At 37.5% G+C, this 23,715-nt stretch overlaps 3 protein-coding genes across 5 annotated transcripts in view; 2 read left to right on the top strand and 1 right to left on the bottom strand.

Moving 5' to 3' along the window:
- Nucleotides 1-1,759: 1,759 nt before the first annotated feature.
- LOC134638702 (zinc finger protein ZFP2-like) lies at nt 1,760-12,577 on the bottom strand. Of its 3 annotated transcripts, XM_063489530.1 has the most exons (3): nt 12,034-12,577; nt 11,244-11,479; nt 5,624-5,745 (listed from the first exon to the last, which is right to left on the bottom strand). In XM_063489530.1, exons 1-3 carry the CDS (start codon nt 12,203-12,205, stop codon nt 5,725-5,727), a joined length of 429 nt encoding a protein of 142 aa, XP_063345600.1. In that variant the 5' UTR covers nt 12,206-12,577; the 3' UTR covers nt 5,624-5,724. The 3 variants fall into 3 exon arrangements, with proteins under 3 accessions (XP_063345598.1, XP_063345600.1, XP_063345599.1); XM_063489528.1 differs by lacking the exons at nt 11,244-11,479; nt 12,034-12,577 and adding an exon at nt 7,356-7,585 and having other exon boundaries at nt 1,760-5,745; XM_063489529.1 differs by lacking the exon at nt 5,624-5,745 and having other exon boundaries at nt 8,490-11,479.
- A 271-nt stretch (nt 12,578-12,848) lies between these two features.
- cenatac (centrosomal AT-AC splicing factor) lies at nt 12,849-18,772 on the top strand. The gene is made up of 11 exons (XM_063489861.1): nt 12,849-13,099; nt 14,363-14,529; nt 15,099-15,197; nt 15,291-15,357; nt 15,676-15,738; nt 16,039-16,106; nt 16,215-16,329; nt 16,717-16,747; nt 17,246-17,347; nt 17,573-17,705; nt 18,441-18,772. Exons 1-11 carry the CDS (start codon nt 12,983-12,985, stop codon nt 18,547-18,549), a joined length of 1,071 nt encoding a protein of 356 aa, XP_063345931.1. The 5' UTR covers nt 12,849-12,982; the 3' UTR covers nt 18,550-18,772.
- A 1,766-nt stretch (nt 18,773-20,538) lies between these two features.
- The window catches only part of LOC134639094 (atos homolog protein B), a 28,859-nt gene continuing 25,682 nt past the window's right edge, over nt 20,539-23,715 (top strand). The window contains exon 1 of the mRNA XM_063490137.1: nt 20,539-20,895. The gene's annotated coding sequence lies outside the window, so the exon portion shown is untranslated. The remainder of the gene's footprint in view (nt 20,896-23,715) is intronic.

Genomic DNA, 23,715 nt, shown 5'->3' on the forward strand with positions numbered 1-23,715 from the left:
GTGTGTGTGTGTGTGTGTGTGTGTGTGTGTTTGGGGGTTCGGTGCAGCCAGCTGTACAAACAGAGTCTGGATGACTCATGAACCCACCTGTGAGTTACTAATAGTCCGAAATGACACTGGACCCACTGTGATTCTGTAACTCGGAGTCACTGATAGAGCACTGCAACAAAGCCTGATAAATATACAGTACAAAGAGGCAGGTGGGTGGTCTCTTATACAGACAGATAGGTAGTCTTGGCCTGCTCTCCACTGTAAGAATCCGTTGTCAATTTCTTATCACTCTGTATATGCAACTATATAAATGCACATCTGACAGCAACTTCTGCACTAAAATAATATTTTTGCGCTGACTAAACTTTTGATTATTGTGTAACTATAACAGTGCAGAGAGAAATGTGAGGAGATAAAGCATATAAGGGAAGGAAAAGAAGCAAATCCACAGCTAGACTGTTTTGCGATAAAAAAAAATCTAAAGATGTTTTCCGGATATTCTGCTTAATTCTTAGCTAAATAAATAAACAATGACCAAAAAAGGGCTTTTAGTTTTACTACAAGTGTTTTAGCTTCATACTGTAAAAATATTTTCGCAGGACCTTCGTGTTTTGCCTTTGTTTGTTAATATTTTTATTTATTTATTTATTTATTTATTCCAGATTCTGCTCTTTAATTCTGCTGTGATCTTCTTTGAAATCGTACCCGTACGCTCTGAGAGCTGTTCTGTCAGCAGCTGCACGTGTTTATAGCAGTTAGCTGTTTTCTAGTTGTTTCAAGATATTGTGAAAAAAATAGAAAATACTGTACAGGGATTGTTGATAGCAGCATGAAAGCAGCAGTTCAATTTGCAGATTTGCAGGTTTTTAAAAATCGATTATTAAATCACATTTGATGCAGCCAAAAATATAATGGAGCACATGATGGCAGAATGGGACTGAATAAACGAGTAATCAATTTTTTTGTGTCCACTCACTGTTACGTGACCATGTGATGTATCTCAAATTACCACATTTTTGTTAGCCGCCAAATTACATTTTAACTCTTTCACCCAACAAATATGTACTTTTGTGAAGAACAATAAAAATATTAGTTTAATTTGTAACATTTTTAAAACTTATTTTAACATTTTTAAATTATTTGGAAATCATAAAACTAAAAATAAAAACATAATAGGTCTTTAGTATCTTTAGATATTTAGGTTTAAATGAGCCCCCCTTTTTAAATAGAAAAAAAACTGACATCATACATGTGAAAACACATTTGCCAGCCACTATATTAGGTACATTATTTCAACTACTACTTAACACAAATATCTAAGCCAATCACATGGCAGCAACTTAATGCATTTAGATATAACAACATAGTCAAGACGACCTGCTAAATTTCAAAATGTGCATCATAATAGCAAAAAATATTTATTGATTTGATTTAAATGATTTTGAATGAGACTTGGTTGTTGGTCTGAGTATTTCAGGAACTGCCGATCTACTGGGAATTTCAAACACAACCATCTCTAGGCTTTGCAGGGAATGGTTTGAAAAAGAGAATATTCACTGATCAACAGTTCTCTGTGTGAAAAAGGTCCAACCAAAGGATAGCTTAGAAAAGTGTTCAACAAGCGTACGCAAATATTAAATATTAACACCTGACCTTTGTAACTTTACTTCAGGCTTCAAAAGCAACTTAAGCAGTCTTGTTAAAAACTATTAATATGCCCTAAATAATGAATCATCATCAGAACACATGTTTAATAAGAGCAGAATTTATTGCACTGTAACTTTTTTCTCCTTCATCACTTACACAAAAAGGAATCTCTTTTAATTCTTTTTGTCTCAATACATCACAAATAATTTAACGAAAATCAGTGTGGATCCTACAGATTCAGAAAGAGCACAGATTACTTATTGACAATTACAAAAGGCATGGTGGTTTATTGTAAACCCATTAATAAGACATTCACTGACTGTTTTACAAGTCTATGCTCTGATGACAAAAATGGGAAAAAACACTGAAAAAAATAAAATAAAATCATTACCAACAAGACAAAAAAAACAAACAAACAAACAAACACTGTGTTCCTTTTGCTTGCTATTCTAGTACAACACCTTATTAACACATTGAGGCAATGAAGGCATTCTTGTGGCAAGAAGCACTTCTGTGTACTGTATTTAAACAACTGTAAAGCTCTTCAAAAGTCACAACCACTGGCTTTTGACTCGTCTGACTTTGTTGTCCATGATCTGTCTGATGTAATTCCCAGATTCTATTAACAAGAATATTTACAGATGTAAAAAAACAATCCAAAAACTAAAGCATTTGCTTAAGCAAGAGCAAATAGTACATATTTATAAATACTTAAAAGTTCACTATCATAGAAAACCTTAAAAGAAATGCAATAGCTTTTTATAGGAAATACCAAGATGTGTCAGCTTTCCCTGCAGAGTTGGATCTGATATAATATTTACATTGCATTTAGTAAATAGTCATGATTATCAAATAATTTAACATTTGCTATAAAAATAAAACTGACTGATTATGGTTTTTGTCCTGAAATATATATTTTCCCGTTTTTAAATCAGTCACAGGATGTAATGTGCTTTTACTCCCAGAAGGTGGTGGTAATGCACCTGCAAGCAGTTTACAGCCACCACTACCAACAACCCAGAAAGATGGAAAAGTCCAGCCATCAAAACTTTCTGCGAGTAATAAACGACAATGATGTCCAGTGCAAAATGGTCCAGGTAAAGCCAGCATTTTAGGGGTTAACCGTTCTGATACAGAATTTTCTTTTTGAGTTGCCATAATAAGACTGGCCTGGGTTAAGGCCGTATTTAGAATGACATAGTGCAAAAGTGCAACCTGCTCTGAGAAATGCAGACAAAAATAACACAGAATGGAAAGAAAAAAAAGCTCTCACATCGACTTGTAACAGAAAAGTGTAAGCCAAGAAGGAAAGGGAAAACATACAATCTTTTTGTCACAAATAACAAACTGTCATCAGTGTGAGAGTGTAAAGCTTTCTGTAGTATTTCCAGTATTTGCTTGTAAGCCTTGAAAAGCATAGCTCTTTGCAGATCTTTTACTCAAAGTGACCTTCCTGAATTGATTTTTAACTTCTCACTAGTACCAGAAAAAATGCACAATAAAGAACCCTGTTTGACCTCAACACCCGGAATGTCCACAAAAATTCAAAACTATGAAGTAAATCACAAGAAAACGAAAAGCAAAAACAAGTTAATTCATTTGGTACGACCAGTTATTCGGCTGGTTTTTCTGATTCGCTTGCATGTGCACGCTGTTTATGCTTATGAAGTTTTAACCAGGTGGAGAACTGTTCCCCACAACTAGTGCATTTGTAGGGCTTCTCGCCAGTGTGCATCCTCATGTGTCCTTTCAGGTCGGTTTTGTGACCAAACGCCTTATCACATACGGTGCATGTATACGGTTTTTCACCTGTATGTGTTCTGGTGTGCCTTTTCAAAGTCGTGTTGGTAGCAAATTTTTTCTTGCAGTAGGTACACTTGAAGGGCCTTTCCCCCGTGTGCACTCGCAAATGATTCTTGAAAGCAGAAGAATCCGCAAACTCTTTACCGCACTCGTTGCAAGTGTAAGGCTTCTCACCGGTGTGGATTCTCATGTGCTTCTTCATGTTCACACAGGAGCTGAAGCTTTTCCCGCAGGTGCTGCATTTGTAGGGCTTTTCCCCAGTGTGAACCCTGACGTGCAGGTCGAGATTATAACGTCGGTTGAACCCGTTTCCACAGACGTCGCACTTGAAAGGCTTCTCGGCTGAATGAATCACTAAATGTTTATTTAAATCCCAACTTTCCCGGAACATCTTGCCACAAGTCTCACATTTATACGTCTTCTCAACTGTGTGGCTCTTCATATGAAATTTGTAGTTTTTGAAGTTGGACATCACTTTGCCACACCGGTCACACTTGTAAGGATTTTCCTCATCTTTGGCATTACCACCATCATTCTGACTTGATGCTTTTAAGCGTTTTTCACTTTCCCTATGTCTCTTCTTTTGTATTGGATCAGTACTTCCACTTGATGTTTTGCTCCCATTGTTGTTTCTCTGACTGTGTCTTGCCGCTGTAGTTTGAGTGGATTCCCCACTCTGATCCTTATGTCTTTTCCTTTGTGTTGGGTTGGTGCTTCCTCCTGATGTTGCGCTCCCATCATTTTGTCTTTTAAGCAGTGCTGCTTCCTTACTACTTGAAGACTTTGTGTCTCTATGTCTATGCTTCTTGTGTTTTGTTAAATCCCTGCTTCTGGTTGATGATGTTCTCTGATGTGTATGTTTCCTACTTGAGGTTGACGTAGTACTTGTAGTCTCATCACCAGGCATCTTATTTGGCGATGTTTCCGTACTTTCGGCCAATGTGGCTTCATCACTGTTAGAATTCTTACTTTGTGCCATTTCAGTGTTTGAAGGAGAAGCTAGTTTTCCTTCACTCTGCTTCTTTTGTGCTAGGTCAGAACTTAAAATTGAGGATGTGTTCCCCTCAGTGGGTTCTGCCTGAACTGGACTTCCATTTGATGCTACCTGTTCATGGTCACTAGTCTTATTTTGAATTGGCTCAGTACTTTCCATTGATATGTCGTGACATGTAAAGTCTGGTGAAGGCTCAGTGACATCGTTTGTGTCCCAGTCTTTATGCTTCTCATTTGGCATTAACTGAGGAGTTGTACTTAATGACATTTTTCCATCTTTGGGTTTCCTACTTGCAGTTAAATCAGTACTTCTGCTTGTTTTTTTCTTCACATCACTATGTTTCTTTCTAGGTGCATACTCATCACTTGTAGCTGATGTTTTCTTATCACTGCTTTTTTCATATAGGCTGACAGATGAGCTTGATCCCCCATCGTGACTTGACTTATTTGCCGCTGGCTCACCATTCCCTTTTAACGGGGGGCTCGTTTGATCGTGTTTCTCATGTGGCGTTACATCGGGGCATCTAGTTTCTGTTGGGCTCTTTGTTAGTGTTTGTTCAGTGCTTTTTGTAGATGTTGTGTAGTCACCACTTTGTTTTGTGTTAGTCGTTAGGCCAGCAGTTGCGGTTGACGTTTCATTCCCATCTATATGTTTCTTGTTCTGTGTTGGCTCAGTACTCATAGCTGATGTGGTCTCACTATTACATCTTACAGTAGGTGTTAACCCAGAATTACTGGTTGATGATGTGTTTTCAATGTTACATCTTCTATCTGATGCTGGCTCATTGCTCTCATTGGTACACACCTGTCCTTCCTCTGTACCACTGTTTGCTGTGCTGCCCACATCATTGTTTTCCTCATCTAACGGCTGCGCTGCTGTAATAGCTGATGATGTGTCCGTATCGCCTCTTGTTGGTGTTTCACTTCCATAGTTACAAGTTATGTCAGCTTGACTCTCCCCTTCATCTGAGTTCTGACAGAAGAAGTGGTTGTCATCATCTGGAGGTGGTACTGGAGAACTCTCTCTGTCACGTTCATCTTCATTAGGGACACTGGGTTTGGGATCATTACTTGCTGCAGGATTCGTTTGGTCAGGACCTGAAGGCTGAGACTGATCACTGCGGGCACTTTGATCAGTTGAAGCTGGAGTCACCTTAGAAGCAGCAGGCGCCTGCTGCTGTGTGAGCTGCTGTCGTTCCTGACTGATGCACATTTCCTCATGCTCGTCTTTAATCCGTGTAATATCAGGCTGAACAGTGGAGTCACTCTCACTGTTACTCTGCTGCTGACTCAAAGAAGTATTTGCAAGATCTAAAGGGAGGAAGGAAAGAATGGGACAGTGTTTAAAATACTATTTTTTGCTTATAGCTGTTAGCTAAAAATGACACTTTCTGTATGTACACTGTTTATTAGTGATAGAATTTAAAAGCCGTGCATCACCTTGAATGTGACAGCATTAGTCTCTCTGGCAACGCATAAGGATTAAACTGCCGATAAAAACTGTAACATGCTTTTAAACCGTCCCTTAGTCGTGCTGCAATAGGCTTAGACTGCTGGGGGACTTCCCATGATGCACTGAGCATTTCTGTTTCACTCACCTATCTTCACTCTGAGTGTTTATGTATCACAATTGCATTTAGTCATTAGTAATTTAATTTTGGCTGGACATCTAAATGTTGAGGTTTGCATTCTAATACTGTAGGCTCTTTCCCTACAATGTAAAGTGAATTGAGGTGACTTGGTTGTGAATTGTTGCTGCATAAATAAAATCGAATTGAATTTTAAAGGAGATGTACATTATTAATTATTGTATTGGTTTCTGAAAAAGGAGCAAAAAAAGTTTCATTCTGTAAAAAGCATTTCCAAATACAAAAATCAGTAGTGCTATAGTCACTAATACAGAGACCTGTACGTGGGTGTTTAGAGCTAAAGTCTATCTATGGAACTAATTAAAAAAAAACAAAAACAATAATTGTAGTATTCAACTGACCTCAACCTCAATAATCAACCGACTTTCATTTTCAGGATCTAAATTTAAAATTATAGGACTGCCTCTTTAAAATCTACAAAGCACCCAAGTGTAGGGAAACCAGACTCACCACCAAGCACACTAAAAACTATTCTTTGTCAGTTTAAAGATAGAGGCCAAAAATGTAGACGGCAACCCCAATGCAACCTCACCTAAAGGCATTATTTGGCACATCAAAAGTTATTTATCTCCTCGTCTGATCCTGTGGACGTGTGCAAATCATTAATCTGTGAACTTGTAGAACACAGAACAGAACAAGCCCCGTGCAGTCCAGGGAGAGACCGTGCAAATTACAGCTCTAATAATTAATGAGGATGTGTCCTCATCATCATTAACGCCAACTGAGACACATAATAGTAAGACACTGGATACATTTTGTTCTAGCTGTTAAAATGAAACCTGCTGGGAAGTTTGAATGCAAAAAATGTATTGATGTGATATGTCACCAAAATTTTGATTAAAAATTGTATCTCGGTATTGTATCTAATAACTCCGCTTAGTTATTTATTACCATTGCTTGCTGAGACACAGATCTGTTAATGATTGCCTTGTCCATAATTCATTACCCGCTCGACCTTACACGTGACATGAGACGACTTCCCCAAGACATGCATCATCTATATTACACTGATCTTTGGTTCAGCTGAGGATTTGAGGACTTTGTGTCAGCTTTTGTTACATTACCGAGGTACAACATCCAGCTATTAAAAATAAAATAAATTGTGTAATTCAGTGGAAACCAAATGGTACGTTATACCTGTCAAACTGGTCAGACCACACAGTGATCCTGGCACAATTAAGAAATGAATATCCAAGGACTGATTCTTTTTAACCAGTTATCGTTTCAGACATAACAGGACTCTTTACTGAGGAGCAAGGTAATCTGACCGACCTTTATCCTGCAACTTTATCTCCGGTGTGAACACCGTATCCAGCAGTCTGCGTTGACGTGCGATTTCTGACTCGTACTCCCCTACTCTCTTTTCAAACGCTCCCAGTATTTCTTGGGCAGCCGCTGTTAGTCGATCACAGACAAACTTACGCATGCTTTGAACGGGATACATTGTTACATCTAAAATGTAGAAGCTTTGACTTCGAAGCTGCCTAAACTTGCGCACTTTTCTTTTTACTTCCGCAAGTGATACTGGGCGATACACACATCCTGTACCAGCTCACTACCACCACCTACTGTCCGGCGTGCTAAAGGCATGCATACATGCATATGTCACGCTTACATGTTTCAAATAGTCAACGAATTTTTAATATTAAGAAAAACAATTTAAAAACTCGAGTAAATACAAAATGCAGTTTTGCAATGATGATTTAATTTTTTAAAGGAAAAAAGCTCTCCAAACTTGCTCTCTACAAACTCTACAAACCTGGCCCTATGTGAAAAACAAATTGCCCACACTGCTGACCACAAAAAACACACAGAGTGATCTCATATTTCCTCCCAAAAACCCCTGAACACTGTTTTATGTACTTGTGAAATTCTTCCTATGGAACTGTAAAGAGTACTGTGATCAATATTTACATATATAAAGCGATACAGTGGTTGCTTTAATTAGATAGTTTGAAAGAAAGATAAGAATTAAATGCATGAGTTTCTCTTTCCAGTATTACATGATATGATATGCTATTATATTATATGATATACTAACTACAGTATTGTTTGGACTGGCCACGTTGATGGCTGTGGAATTAAAACACGATGCTTTGATGTTTTTTAAGTGCATAAAGGGAGGCATAGGTTAAGTTGTCATAGGTGCACAGATGCTAAAAACAGGTCATTTTGTGGGTCATAAGAACCTTGAAGGACCTAAGATATATCTGCGGGTCAAGTTTGGTTGATCACATCCTGAGCTTGTAGGACAAATTGGCAGACAGAGAAAGAAATATTAATACAAAGATTTTGTATATTATAGCTCCTCAAACCAATTCCTGTTGCTGTGAGGAACAATTTGATGTTATGGAAAAATAACAGTGCTGTGGTGAGTGAAATAAAAATGCAAAACACACACAGGGATCTAGTCAAACTGAGCATTTAGTGTAACATTACATAGATATACAATAATTTCAGGGCAACAAATACTGCAAAGAACAAAATAAACACAAAATGCCAAAGACTTTCAGACTGCATAGATGGCTCTTAGGATTCTTTTTGGTATCTAAATATCTATAAATGCAGATGAATACAGTAAAACAAGTTATATAGCCTAAAATACTGACTGGGCAATGCTACCTTTATTGTCTATTGTTACTTCAATAAGTCAATCCCCTTAACTAATTTTAAACAGCAACTATTAACTTCCTTCATTAGTTAAACAACACGCAAGTTTGATAAAGACATAAACATGTTGTACATTTAGATCCAGCATCATGTATCTTAACTGTTTTTCTCTACAGTAGACATTACAAGAGGTTAGCTAAAATCAGCCCTTGCTATGTGCTATATATATATGTAATAGTAAATTTGCACGTCAGTATACACTAAGTGAAAAGAAGAGAAGAGAAAAGCTAAAAAAAAAAGAAGCAAACAATACTGTAACTTCTGTAAGTATTTCAGTTTTGTTGTTTCTACCATTTGTTAACAGGGAAACTGTAACGCTGATAAGTAAAAGGCTTTCTTCACTGTGTTACCATAAAGTAGAAACATTCACATGTAACCTAATGAATGCTAGTTTGGCCTGAGGTATGTAGAGCAGCATCAGAATAAAAACAATAAAGCCAGATATAAATATGTTGTAATTAACAAATTCATGTTGAGGGTTTCAGTGCTTTCAAAAGTTCCACAAAGCATCTCAGTCACAATTATAGCAGAAATACACTAAGAGACAGCCTGCATTTCCTTTTAAATGATATAATGGATCAATAATCAGGAGTAATAAGCTAAACAGTCACTTTTTGTAATGAGAAACACCAAAGATAATCTGGCTCTAACTGCTTAACTTTTAACTGGGAACATTTCAATCCAATCACCTTGTGTCACATTGAACTTTGCACATTTTTGCTCCTCGCTAAACAAAATAAAATATCTCCAAATATCAGCTGGAGTTGTATGAAATTGTGATGGGTATTTCACAACACTGTTACTAGATACTTTTACCTTTGGACTAACAAACAAACAACACCAACACAAAAAAGCAATGAAGTTACAAAACAAATATTCATGAGCTGTCGAAAAGAAGACGTACAGTTGCATACGAACATTCAGGCACACAGAGGAAAATGGGGTATATTGTTACAATTAGAGATATTTTAATTAATACAGACACTGTGGCGTGTGCATGTCTTCTTCTAAAGGCTCATCTCTTTAGGAGAACTAGGCCTTCGAAGCCAGCCGAAGCAGCAAGTAGTATTAGTTTGCCAGCTAAAATTTGACCAGCTGATAAATACTGTGAACAGATCTACAGAAGTCGTGTGGTGACTGGGTCAAGAGATCAAAACTGGGTTTTTGCAGCTACAGTCACCAAAGACGTGTTTGGAGGCAAGGGGGGGCAGCTTTTGATATATCAGACCCCCACAACCAATCTGCAAGGCAGAGTGGGGGAAAAACAAATCATAAATCCCTTTTACAGTCCCCTCTAAAAATCCGCTGTGGCTACGCCTTGTATCAATGAAGCAGCCGAATGTAGTTTTCTATAAGTGGGACTTTTCCATCTGTGCTCAACGAATGAGTGTGCCATGACCCATTTCTGCCCACAGCTGATGGTTCTGCCTTATTTGTGTATCCCCTCAACAGGTTAATGCTTTTTAAAAAGTCCTAACACTTATTATCAAATGTAAGCATTGAAGTATAAGATTGAGGTGTAATTAAATATTCCTGGTTTGTTTTAGTCTTGAAGTGAAAAACTGAAACTCTATATTGTATAATTTGCATATACAAACACTCAGTCGAACAAATGCAACCTTAGAAACCGTATCAAGCTCGATGCATAAAAGAATCATTTCACATAATTGCTGCACACAAAATTATAAAATTATTGCCTGTGCAGATTTTTCGTGTGCTGTTTCTTTTACATATAGTCTGGCAAACGTCTGGCTTCACACATGGACTTACAAGATAGCTGCATTTGAAATGTCACATATTTTGCAAGAATACGGTTGCTCGCCCGTGTGTTTTTTTCATGTGAACCAACAGAGTAGAACGACTCCTGAGACATTTCCCGCATGTTTTGCAAGAAAAGGGCTTCTCGCCTGTGTGGATTCTGACATGAGCATCCAGTACTGACTTCTGATTAAATCTTTTACCACAGATGTTACAAGAAAATGGCTTCTCGCCCGTGTGAGTTCTTTTATGGACGTTCAGTATTGACGTCTGGTTAAATCTCTTTCCACAAATGTTGCAAGAATACGGCCTCTCGCCTGTGTGGATTCGTTTATGAACTTTCAGTATGGATGTCTGATTGAATCTTTTACCACAGATGTTGCAAGAATATGGCCTCACGCCCGTGTGGATTCGCAGGTGTCTGATTAATTTGGAATTAAATGGAAATGTTTTTCCACAAGTGTCACATTTGAAAGACTTTTTGCTTGCGTGTGTTTTACAGTAATTCATCAACATTGCAGGATTATGTATATGATTGCCTTTGTGACTTATCTTCTGTGGTTTTGTCTCTGCATTTCCAACTGACATACAATCCTCAGGCTCGTCTTCTTTGTCAGGGCTTTTAGATAAATAGGAACTGTGAGAAAAGAGCTGGTGGTTGGTATTTAGCTCTGCTTCCTCTGAGGTTTTAATAGATATTTTGACTAAGGACTGTTTTTCTGTTGCACTTACTAATTCACTCGGATTCAATCTCAAAGTGTGATCTTCAGTGTTGTCACCGTTCTCATAAGTAAGAGGCACAATGCAAGTATCAGTCTCCTGCTTCAGTACAAGATGCTCTCTGTCCTGACTAGTGCAGAGTTCCTCTTTAACCTCTTGATCCAACCTGGGGTTCCTCTCCTGGAAAATGGGCTGCTGGTCAGAGGCAAGAACCTCCTCCTCTTTACAGGCAAGTTGATGTGGGAGCTCTGGAGGGATAAGTGAAACAAACAAACAAAAAGTTACACACTGACAGAAACTACACAGATTTTGCTATCCACCTAAAAAGTTCATAAATATTCCATATATTGATGTGTGTAATCCAATCTCAGTAACAGAAAAAAAGTAAAATAAAGAAAACTACCCAATAAAACACGTTTGAGGTGGAAACAAATAAATAGCATTGTAGTTGCCGCTCAATTTCATGTTGCCAAATCTGATATTTTAAACAATGTTGTAGAATAAATTTCAGATTTTCTTCCGTTTTGACTGATCAAAAAACTAAAACATTTAAGAACAGAAAAAAATGCTTAGCAAACACCGACTCCCAGTTTTTCTCTCACACTGACAAAGATTATAGACTGAGGTCGGTTCGACACGTGCTGTGGTAATAGAGGCACGTCCATATTCCCATCCTCACAACCCTGTTGGGATAAAGAAAACAAACTAATAGGACTTTAAACGAACAGGATCGAATATAAGTCTAAAGCCTCCATTATTTAACTGCAAATTATATCAAACGTGTAATTAAGGTGTTGCGGACCTATCCTGGGTAACTTCACCGCAGGTTTCCAGGCGATGTCCAGCAGCCTGCGCTGACGGCTGATCTCTTCTTCGTACTCGAGGATAGTTTTTTCAAAAGCGCCGAATATTTCTTCAGCAGCAGCAGCTAGTCGCTCGTTGAAAAACTGTCTAAAATGCTGAACTGAAGGCATTATTGCCTTGTTACACAAATATTGTTCCCACGCACAAGTCGATGTTTACGCCACCAGCCCAGTTTCTGTTTACTTCCGCTCGGTGTCACACTTTAAGATCCGGCTTTGGAAGCGAGTTCACCCTTTCATTCCTCTCCCTCCTAGTAGTTGATCTATTCCAGTCGCTTTCACGGGGACTTTTAGTTATTTTTCTCTGCGCTGCTGTAATTATACTACGTATCTTTAAGACACTTGGCACGAGGTAGTTTCGTTAAAATGTAACGGTGGAGATGCCTGAGCATCCACTCAAAGCAAATGTCTCATCAATAGTGCTCTTTCTCAGCATGAATACTGCTGCTGTCTGATTGTCACTGATCTTCTCGCTCTCCACGTTACTTCCACTGGCTCGTACAGTGTTCTGGCACTGAAAGTCGTGCAGCTCGTCGTTCCGCCTTTACTTGTTGCCTTTTCATTTAGAAAGAAGGCTGTGCATCTACTATCTATGATCTTACTCCGCTTTTGGTATATAGTCTACTTTAAATATGACCAATATCCGTAGTACTAAAAGTCTTTTCAAAGACTTTTGAAAGTCTTAACACAAAGCCCGTTCCTCTGCTTCCAGGGGGAAGTATTTCGGGACGGAACTACGTCCTGTAGCAAAGGCTAACTTACGCTAAGCTATTAGGGGTAGTTGCTGTGGTGAAGGGGGATACAAGATAAACAAAGATAAAACTGTTACGTTTGGTTTTAGGTCGGATCTGGTTTCGGTATATGTTTGGCAACTTCCACAGAATCTAAATGGGTGCACACTACTGTGCCATTTGTAGACAAACAACATTCAACGGGAAGGGACACATTTTCGGAAAAACTCATCAAAGTAGACTCAGAGTGGTTCTCCTTAAATTCACAGAAAAGGTATGCAGATCATAGATTTTTTTTAACTGATATTTGATATTGAGAGTAGTCTGTGTTTTGTGCAGCATGATCAAACCCTGGTAGAAGTGATGGAGGCAAACTGTTGTTAAAATCCTAGATTGAACTCTTTTCCTTCTGAGTAACATTAAAAAGTATGATTCCCAAGTTGCGTAGTGAAATATTGTGAGTCCATTATCTTCTTTATTATATGTATATGATTTTAAGTCTACAGAACGGCCACCATGAGGTGCGTCAGTATTCATAATATTCATAACTCTAATACCACCAGCACGCCACGCGTAATGTGCCCTGCTTCTGATTAAGTAGCTTGAGATCATCCTTTCATAACTAATGTACGATACAACTTAAATAACTTTAAAGCATCATTATTATTATTATTATATTTTTCTGATTGTGTATTATATATTTTAACAATTTGTTTTTACTCGATATACAACATCTGTATATATCATTATGATATTACTGTTATATTTCTATGAAATCGGACAGTAATATAGTCTGATTTATTATCATGTATATTACATATATTTTTCTTCATCAGTAAGGATTCAGACTCGTTCCCTAAAACAATTTATTTGAACAAATATTTAAACAGTTCATTTATATATGTCCTCAAATACTGTAATGTACATACTTGCATAGTATGTCTTTGCTTGTCAGTAATTTTGGTCTATTTCGTTTCTATGTACACTGTAGTTGGAGATTTTCACATGTTAGTAGCAATTGTTTGGGGATTTTCTTGTTATTTATTCCTGTCCTTTTTTACCAGTGAAACAAATACATCCTCATTATAAAGTTGTTTTCAAGTCTTTTAGAGTTTTATCACATTATCCTGTATTTAGCCAATGCAGCCTTGATCTGAAACAACACAAAATCGACAGATAAACACTGACATACTGCCATTAGTAAATGACATCTTATTTAGAGATGGGAGTCAACAAGGCCAATCTGAGCTGTTTAAACTTCCTCTGTGAACTACTGTTAGCTTTTCCTGAATCAGCTCTTTTAGTTCTTTTGTTTTGTAAACATATATATAAATATATAACCCTATATAATTCAACAGCACCACAAGCTACACTCTCCAAACTGATTATATATATTTTTTAATTTGTATTTTTTAATTTGAATAATAATAAAAGGTAATATTTAAATACAACAGTAGAGTTGTGTGAAACTGTTTTAGCTCCAATCAGAGTCTAACTTTGTCAGTTTTCTATGTATGTTTCATCCACTGTCTCCCAGGTGAAGGAAGCTCGCCGAACACTTAAGAAACCCCAAGTAGAAAAGTTTGATTGCACCCAGCACAAGCAGACATTCTGGTGCTACTGCTGTGGGTGTGAAATTGAGAAAAACGTTACAGACGGCAACATGACTGTCCTTTATGGAGGCCTGTTAGAACACATGGCAACGTGAGTCTTACTTATAAGGTTTTATTCACTGTATTTTGTTTTGTCTGGAACCATTTTGATTGCCTTTGATTGCTCACATTGCTTCAATTTCCTTTGTTGCTTTAAAGCAATCCATGTCTGGAAAAGTGTTTTAACACAGTTTCAAAAAACTGTTTTTTTCATATAAACTGCATTTAAATGCGTATTACTCAACTGGCTGTGTATACACATGCTGTTGTAAACAAGAAGGATAGGGTTAGTTGCTTACGTGTGATGAAACAGGAAAGATCCTTAAGTGACTGATAAGACACAATCAAGAAGAAAACGCTGACGCCTGAATTACTGTTTCCATTTCTTCCTGTTTATGTGCCAACTTGCAAGTTGAGTTTTTAAAATATCTTTAAGATGTTTCCCAAACCTACACATGCAGCAAAAATATGTAATATGTCCAGAGGTCACCAAGACCCATTTGACCACGAAAGATACATTTCTCAAACATTTGCTGAATGAATATAGTACACCTGCTTTATTTTTTCATATAAATTTATATGAGAGTGTATTTAAAGTTTTTCAACTATATTTTATTTCAGCCCAGAACACAGGAAGAATACACACAAGTTCTGGTGGGACAATAAAGCTGACCCGAAGTTTAGAGACAAAGTCATCATCACAGAAGAGGAAACGGAAAGGTAGACCTACTGAGCCAAAAGTATTCAGACATTATTAAAGTTTGTTTGTAAAATTAAATGTATCTGCATTGACTGTTCTGTATTTTTCTTTAGGTTTAAAGTTGAGGTGGCAAAGGCATTGGAATCATTTGTGGAGAAGGAGGATGAATACATTAAACAGGTATTGCAACATTGTTTTTAAATGAACTACATATAGCATTCTGTTTTTGGAGTAGTGAAGCACAGTATTAATAAATGCCAATATAGTTACATATATAGAGGTGAATTAAATTTTCAGTTCAATTTATTGCTGAATTAGCCAGCATCTCAACATCTGAAAGTCAGCTCTGAAATGCAGATATAGTTACTTAGAGACTGTTTTCATCCATAGAGTCATTTTTTCAGCGTTATTAGTGTCTTAAGGAAGGGTACATTATCCAGGTTTGAAACCTTTTGTTGGTAATTATTTTTTGTTTTCTCTCTCTTTTTGTGACTGCAGCATGCTGAGCATATACGAGCCCAGGAAAAGCATCGCCAGGAGGTCTTACAGTCGCTTTTAGAGGTTTGTTTTCCAACGATGCTGTGGCAGTATCCATCACTGTGGCATTAACTGTTGTTTGTTTGCATGTAAGATTGCAAATTCCAGCATTCTTCAGCTAAATAATTGTAGGCTCCTTTTTAACTCTTAAAGAATAGTGTGGCTGGTTAACCTTTTGGTGTAAGAAGAAGGGCACGAGGTTTGTGTTAACATTTTGGGTAATGTTGTGTGTAAGGATTGTGATGATAAAAGCTGAGATGAAACATGATTAGATGTCAGACTTCCTCTGTGAACCACTGTTGGCTTTTCCTGAATCAATATCAGCGTGATGCAGAGCCTGAGTTGTTGAACGGACCCAACGGCACAGACTCCTCTGTAGAGAACTCTGTCAGGTAAACCATTGTCCTATCTGCAACACTGTAGCTATTCTACACTCTCATCGGTCTCACTTCAAATGACTTGTGTTTTTGTTTGGGATCACCTTGTCCTTTGGGCAACAGCTCACAGTTTATGTGTCAAGGATCAGACCAGCAGGCGGGGAGCAGCTTTGTCGACTCGATCGGTGAAATGCCGTGGACTCCAGCAGGACACGGCCTGACATTCATAGGTTATCAGGTAGACTGGCAGCTTTTATTCAAAAAGTATTCACTCATCTATATATATATATATATATATGTATGTATATGTGTATATATATGTGTGTATATATATATATACACACACACACATATATATATATATATATATATATATATATATATATATATATATATGTGTGTGTGTATATATATGTGTATATATATGTGTGTATATATATATATATATATATATATATATATATACACACATATATATATATATATATATATATATATATATATATATATATATATATATATATATATATATATATATATATATATATATATATATATATATGCAATGTTATCTTATCATACAAATGCAATGACCTCACATGAATGCTTGTTTTCTCTCATACAGGATTCATCGAACAGTGGAAACGTTCATACAGGTACTGTGATGTATGACTTGAGGTGGCGGTGAAAAAAATATATATATGTGGTTGTGCAAAACAACTGCTTTTGAGAGTTACGCAGAACTTTTACTGTTCCTGCTATTTATAAAATTAATACATATAAATTCAGTATATATACTCACTGGGAACATTATTAGATTCTCCTTGCTAGTACCTTAATTCCTGGTAGCATAGATTCAACAAGGTGCTGGAAAGATTACTCAGACATTTTGGTCCATATTGACATGATATCTTGTGATCTTGTCCACAAACTTGTACATCAGACATCTACTTAGTCATATTGCATGATGAATTAAAAATAAGTGATTAATGATGTTGACCTGACTGCATTGTGTATCAGTGGACAAACCTTGGTTTCTGTTAAGCTAATACATTGTTTACTGGTTTCCTGTTGTGTTTTTCAACCTTTCTGAAGCTTCTGCATGAAACTATTTTGTCTGCTTGATGAAGCATTTTAACCTGTGTGTGCTGTAGGTGCTGTCCCTCCTTGGCTCCAAGATGATCCTGTAGAAGGGACCTCCAGAACTGCTGCAGAGCCAGAGATTGGCCCATCACTCCACGAGTTCCTCAAACATAGTAAGGACGATGCTATCATCAAATGACATGTAGCAGTGTCAAGCATGTGTTGCATCACTGTCATTTATAAGTAGCATTTTCGTAAACACTAGAGGTACAATCATGAAGCTGCTGTTGCTGGAGTTAGTGTGAGGAATTAAAAATAACATATCCACATAGACTTGTATAAAACCAGTTAAAAAATCTGCCTGTAATGGGAGTATAATGACATCTCTCTTTTGGCAGAGGAGCAAGAGAAGCTGAGGAAGCTTCCTCCGAACAGAGTGGGGGCCAACTTTGATCACAGCTCACATACAGACGCCAACTGGCTTCCTTCCTTTGGTAGAGTGTGGAACAGCGGTCGACGCTGGCAGTCCAGGTTAGTTGACAAAGCTCTTCATTGCACCTGGTTTCCATATATGGTGTTTTGGGACATGTTTGGGCAGAGGAACGACTACAGAGACAGGAGAAAATATCATTCACATATTTTCAGTGTTTTATTTTTGTCTGCACTGTTAGCCAATAGGCCACATGATCATCAATGTGTCTAAAATCTATGGTACCAACAATGTTAATATTTGTGTTAAATTTGCTTTCATGGGGATGAAATCATGCTATCACTTTTTAAATGTTAAAGATCTCATCAACACAAGGGAAATATAGCCCTCCTGTTTAGATTCATACAGAAGATCAAAATATTGTTTAATATCCACCAGATTCTTGTCTGCAAGATGCTGATGCGTTAAACGTTTTAAAGTATGACAGTCACATTCCAAAATGACCGGTGATGTAGGAAAAGCTGACCTTCAGTGGACTTTATCTTATCATTGTTGTACTGTAGAAGATGACTTGAATACTAGCACCATTCACTGCAAGTCAGACAATACTAAGTTTTGTTTCTGCATTTTTTATTTAGTGTGTAATTTTGTATTTTATCACCTGGAAACTCAGGAAAGCTGCAAAAAAAGCCTGAAACAGTTTAGCACTTTACTGCTGAGCCAAATTTGTCCATATAGTTTTTTTTTCTGTTGTCCCTGTTGTTTGAGATTCAACTCAAGTAAATTACCTTCTCTTGTCAATGCATGTGAATATGTTTTTGTTTTTCCCACAACAGGCACCAGTTCAGGCAAGAGGAAGGGCAGAAGCACAGACAGAAGAGGAGGAGGGAACATGGCACAGAAGGGTCAAAGAAGATAAAAACAACTGATCAGCTGAACACTTAAAATTTTGCATGGCGTGTGAGAATAGAGAAGTGATAGTGATGTATATAGTGTGTGACTTGTTATTTATGGTTATAATGAGTGTTTAAGGAGCTGGACTGGAAATGTTTAGGTTGATAAGACACCTGTACATGCATGGCAGTACATGTAATTGTATTCAAACATCTTTTCAAAAACCCAAATTTCAAGTATTGCTGTAAAGACATTAATTTTGTATTATAAGTATTGGCTATTCTTTATTAAAGAAAAGTAAGCTCTGTTTTTTGTTTTATTTTTTAATAAAACAAGAATGTCCTGACTTATAGTATAAGTCAGGACATTCAAACCAACTGGTGCTTATTTAATCAACTGTAAAGACTTTTATCAAGTCCTGGTTTCTGATCAGCAGTTTGCTTATGCTTAGATCTGAGGGCAATACGACTGTTACAGCAAGTAAACAGAGGGGGGCGCAGGGAGCTAAACTAAAAAGCACCTTTGTGTGCCAAGATAAAGCTAACACAGGCATGGTGCAGTTTGTCATTTTTAATGATAAAGTTCTTTATGTGACAGGAAAACGTTATGTGATTGAATACTACTGTGCTTTTTGAAGCAATGCAACCGTGAAAAATAATACACATAATAATAACAGCTGTTTTTACCAAATAATAAGGTTTCATTTCCTTTTTCAGAGAATGAATTACTGGAAAATGTTTGCAGACACCGCATGCAAATTTTGTCGCTTTTGGATAAATGTCTTTAAAAAGAAATCTGTCATGACTCCACCTTTGTGGTCCCACGGCCAAAACTAAAAATAATCATGCACCAAAAATATTATGTTAATGGGAAATTTCAAAAAGAAGTGGAACAAATGATTGATACAGCAGCACTTCCTCTTGCAATGCATTTTGAATACACCAATTTTAAATATCACCTTTATTAACGCAGAACAGAGAGCACTGGGACGGTATCATAACATGAGTTGTTATGTGGTTACCACCATAATACCCATCAAGTGTATGCTGGGTCTGAGAGTAATATATGAACAATAAGACATCTCTATTGTGTGCATGTGCATAACGTTCAGATAACTTTTAAAGAACATAGGAACGCTGATATGATACTCGGAAAAGGACATTTTCTCTTTGCCATGCACAAAGGGGAGTAATCCACTTTTCCTCAACACATGTGATTATGTGGTACACGTTTTTTAAACTCCTGCATTAATTATTTTTTTGACAGATTAGAATTGTGTGGTAATTAAAATAAGAATAAATGACTCATTGACTGATTTAGTAATTTTGAGTTTATTCAGTAACAGACACTGGGTTTATTACTAAGAGATAAAGTACTAAGAAGTAACAGGCAAGAGCATCAAATTCAGTATCCTATATTCCAGGCGCAGAGCTTAAACGCAGTCCTTTTTTTTATCTTTTTAGGCTGCATCGTCGTCACAGCACAGTATAATCAGGCCCCATTGTACTCTGGGTAGATGGGCGTGGAGTTCAGTGCAGCTGCAAGGCAATATGGGGATACATGTTGCTGAGCTATTCTTAGCTCTGTGACAACATGGAGCAAATGGAAGGAAAAGAAGGGGGTTACCTACAGTAATGTGAATTTAACCAGTGCATAAATACAAAAACAACTAAATAAATTACCACGCATCCGTGACAGTAATTATTAAAGTCTTATTTTTTAATTTTAATTTCGTGTCATTTTAAACACTAATGGATAAAACAACTGTCGGAGCTCCAGCACAAAAAGCTATCCTTGGCACTGAAGACTAGGAGGGAAGAAAATGCACGTGTACTGGGCGGCTCTTGAGGTAATCCTTAGGCCAATCAGAGAACAGTATGTTTGAATAAATCTGCATAGTTTAAAAAACTACAAGTGATGATTGGTCAAGGGAAATCCAAGCGGCGAATCGCTTAAATGACAGGCGCTCAGCTGGTGAATAAGCCCCGCCTTTGGTATTTTTACACGCAAACCCCGGAAATCCTGTTACTTAAAGGGACAGAGGAGGAATTTAAGGCAAAGGTTGAAACAACGAAAACAGCTGGGAGTGCACTAAAAAGACTGGCACAGAGAGGAAGGGAGGTAGCTTTGTTAGCTAAAAAACTATTTGGACTATAGAGTGAGACGACGAGATCAAGACTGTCCGAATATTTTACCTATTTGATATACGGTTAATGTTGCTAACGTCTTTTAGCTTCGAAGTCGATTTTCGGCCCATAACATTAGCTACCTAGAAACCGACAACGCAGCAGTCAACACGGCAGACAGACAGCAGAAAGGCCAAACTCCCAGACTACACGGACGTCACTTCACACTGCCTGGCTGTGTTTGATGATCTGAGTCTATATTTTTCGTGAGGTGAGTAGACTTCGAAATCTTGAAATTTGGCTGGTTGCCTTCCCTTTAATCTTCTGCATTGTGTGTACTTTAAAGGTAGGGGTGTGTTGAAATGGGTTAAGTTACATCCTTTGCATTGTGATCATGCATAGAGATTCCTTATCATAATTGTGAGTCTAGCAGAAGAATGAGCGAAATCCAGCCTGAGCCAGCTGATGACCTGACAGTAGCTTGCATGATGTAGGGGGCGTTCCCCTGCTTTGTCTGCCTTCCTCACACATTCTTTATGTGTGCACAGTCTGCATTGGTTGGGGACAAAGTGCTAGAATTTCCCAGTGAAATCCCAATGCATAAATCAAAATTAATAGTGTGCGTGGCATTAAAATGGTTATGAGATAAAATGGTTTTTATTTTTTTTTAATTATTGTAACTGCACACTGTGCTCCTGGGATTGTGCATATATGGGCCAGGCAAGAAGGAAGGATCAACCAGCAGCGGTATATCTGTGAGATTATGACTGTAGCTCAGCGGGTGGAGTGATGATGAACATTGTACAGCTAATAGGAGAGGGCATATAAGTGAGTGCAGTCGGTGTATTGTTCCCTTGGATTGCACTTGGGAGTTGCATTGCATCATGCATTGAAGAGAGTATTGATGATGGCACAGAACCTTTGTCACATGCATATGCAAAAAAAAAAAAAAAAAAAAGAATAAATAAATGTAACAAATCAATGAGTCCTATATTGCACTGTTAATATGCTAGCTGCAGTGCACCATCTCTCATTGTCCTGACAAGCAGAGCATGAAGGCAATGACATACACATTAGGCATGTGTGTGCAGTCTCACACTGCATCATCTATATAGCTCACGTGCAGCTGTCTTACATGTATGTAAACTACAGCTTTTTGCACACACATGCAGCACACACTGCAGCACCAAATACAGCTGCGGCTCATTATTCTTCTTCTCTTGCTTGTCCATGCATTGCTCTGACAGCCACCCCCCACTATTCTGTCTGGGAGAAAGCAGTGGGCTTTTGTCCTCAGCTGAGTGTGACGTCATGCAGATCTTTGCTGTATCCAGCCCCGAAGGCAAGATGCATGTTGTTCAGCAGACCTTGGTCTGGGCTTGTCCCACGCTCAAACACCTTTTACTTAAGTTCCCTCATGCTTAGGCACACAAGGACAATAAAAAACACTAAATGAATTCAGTCTATTCAGGTGAGATAGAGAAACTTGGATAATCCTCTCATATTCAAAGAAAAGCAAGAGAGGGAGTGATCAAATACAAGAATGGATAAGTGTATCAACCTCCTTGCATGAAAAGAAAATAGCCAGAGGAAAGCCCCCGCAGTGTTGTTGGGGTTTTTTTCTGCTTCAAAATATATAACAACCAATACATTCAGCCAAATTAAATGAAATCAAATTGCATGCTTCTGTGCATACTAAGCAGGCAAGAACATTGAGTTAAGCAAGAGTAGGATCATGAGTAACAGTCTGTTTTCCGATGGTAGTTTGGAGGGCCACCAGTATCTATTTATGCTAAGGGAATGAATGGTTCTGTCTGAAGAGAATAAAATAAAGTCCACAAAAACAACATTACAGACTTTTGCATACACTCTATCTTTGAGCAAATCAAAAATAACTTTTGTATCATTTGTCTTATGGTGGTTTTCTTCTTTGATCACGATTGTTCTTTAGCATTTCTACCTGGCAGCAATTTGATTGTCTGTGTAAAAAGTGGGGGTGGCTATTAAATGCTTTGAGCAGATGAAGGCTTGTTGATGAAGGCTTGTTGTCAACTCTCCAGTGTATCTCGGCAGGATTTGATGTCAGAGATTACAGATGATTGTGTGGGTTAGATCGAGTACTCAGGACTGCTCTGGGGCTATATTGATCTCTAGTGTGTATGTGTGACTGAGTGTGCCCAAGCACGACTGTGCTTCTATCCTTATGGGAGTTAAATTATGTCTATTGAATAACAATAAACAAAAAAATACTAGGCATAAATTGTTAGCTTTAAGAAAAGAGGAATGCAACAAATAACTTTAGATAATAAGTATGCACAAGAATTTGATGTGACTTTTGGTACTAAACCACAGAAAGCAGTGACCAGCTGACATGAATAGTGTTTCTCATTTTAAAATGCAGGGAGACTACCACTGTTGGGTCTTCTGAATAGTTTTCTTTTCTGCAATGTCACTTTGGGATTCTACTTAATATAATTAAAAAAAAAATCTATATGCAATGGACAAGATCAAAAACAAGGATGAAATCTCTGTGATCTCAGGTCGTCAGGTAGCACTGCACTGGTGGCGCCTATGACTCTGGAAATGACTGCATAGGCTTGGGAATACTTCTGACAACCACTATCAGTATAACTAAACATGATTCATCACTACATCTGAAGTCTAAATTCTACCACGCAAAAGAAAACAATAATAATAATACATTTTATTTAAAAGCACCTTTTAAGACACCCAAGAACACTTAACAATAGAATAAAACACAGGACAATGTCAAAACAAAGAACAATTTAAAAAATGTGCATAAATAAGATCTTCTCTGGGACTGACCTCATTTATGAAGGATGGACCAAAGTTTAAAACTATCCTGTGATTTTAATAACCAAAGTATTTTTTTATTTTTTTTTAAATTGGTCATTATTTTTCCCAAGGCTAAATAGGAGAGGCCACAGTTCAAAAGCCAGAGTCTGTAACAGCGTAGGAATCAATTAGTGCATATAGCCTGGGTAAGTTGCACATCTATGAAGGTACCATTAATGCCATCCATATATCTCTTTCAGGGAAGGCCTTCAGTATTGCATAAAGATGATGTACA

This window comes from Pelmatolapia mariae, linkage group LG12 (genome assembly GCF_036321145.2).
Source record: "Pelmatolapia mariae isolate MD_Pm_ZW linkage group LG12, Pm_UMD_F_2, whole genome shotgun sequence".
Taxonomy (NCBI): domain Eukaryota; kingdom Metazoa; phylum Chordata; class Actinopteri; order Cichliformes; family Cichlidae; genus Pelmatolapia; species Pelmatolapia mariae.

Excerpts from the sequence above, each read along its gene's own strand:
- LOC134638702 (XM_063489528.1), bottom strand. The coding sequence starts at position 7,527 with ATGTATCCCGTTCAAAGCATGCGTAAGTTTGTCTGTGATCGACTAACA. Across the intron at positions 5,746-7,355 it reads GATAAAGTTGCAGGATAAAG|ATCTTGCAAATACTTCTTTG; the intron begins GTCGGTCAGATT and ends TCCTCCCTTTAG.
- cenatac (XM_063489861.1), top strand. The coding sequence starts at position 12,983 with ATGGGTGCACACTACTGTGCCATTTGTAGACAAACAACATTCAACGGG. Across the intron at positions 15,739-16,038 it reads TCTTACAGTCGCTTTTAGAG|CGTGATGCAGAGCCTGAGTT; the intron begins GTTTGTTTTCCA and ends AATCAATATCAG. Across the intron at positions 16,330-16,716 it reads TGACATTCATAGGTTATCAG|GATTCATCGAACAGTGGAAA; the intron begins GTAGACTGGCAG and ends TCTCTCATACAG.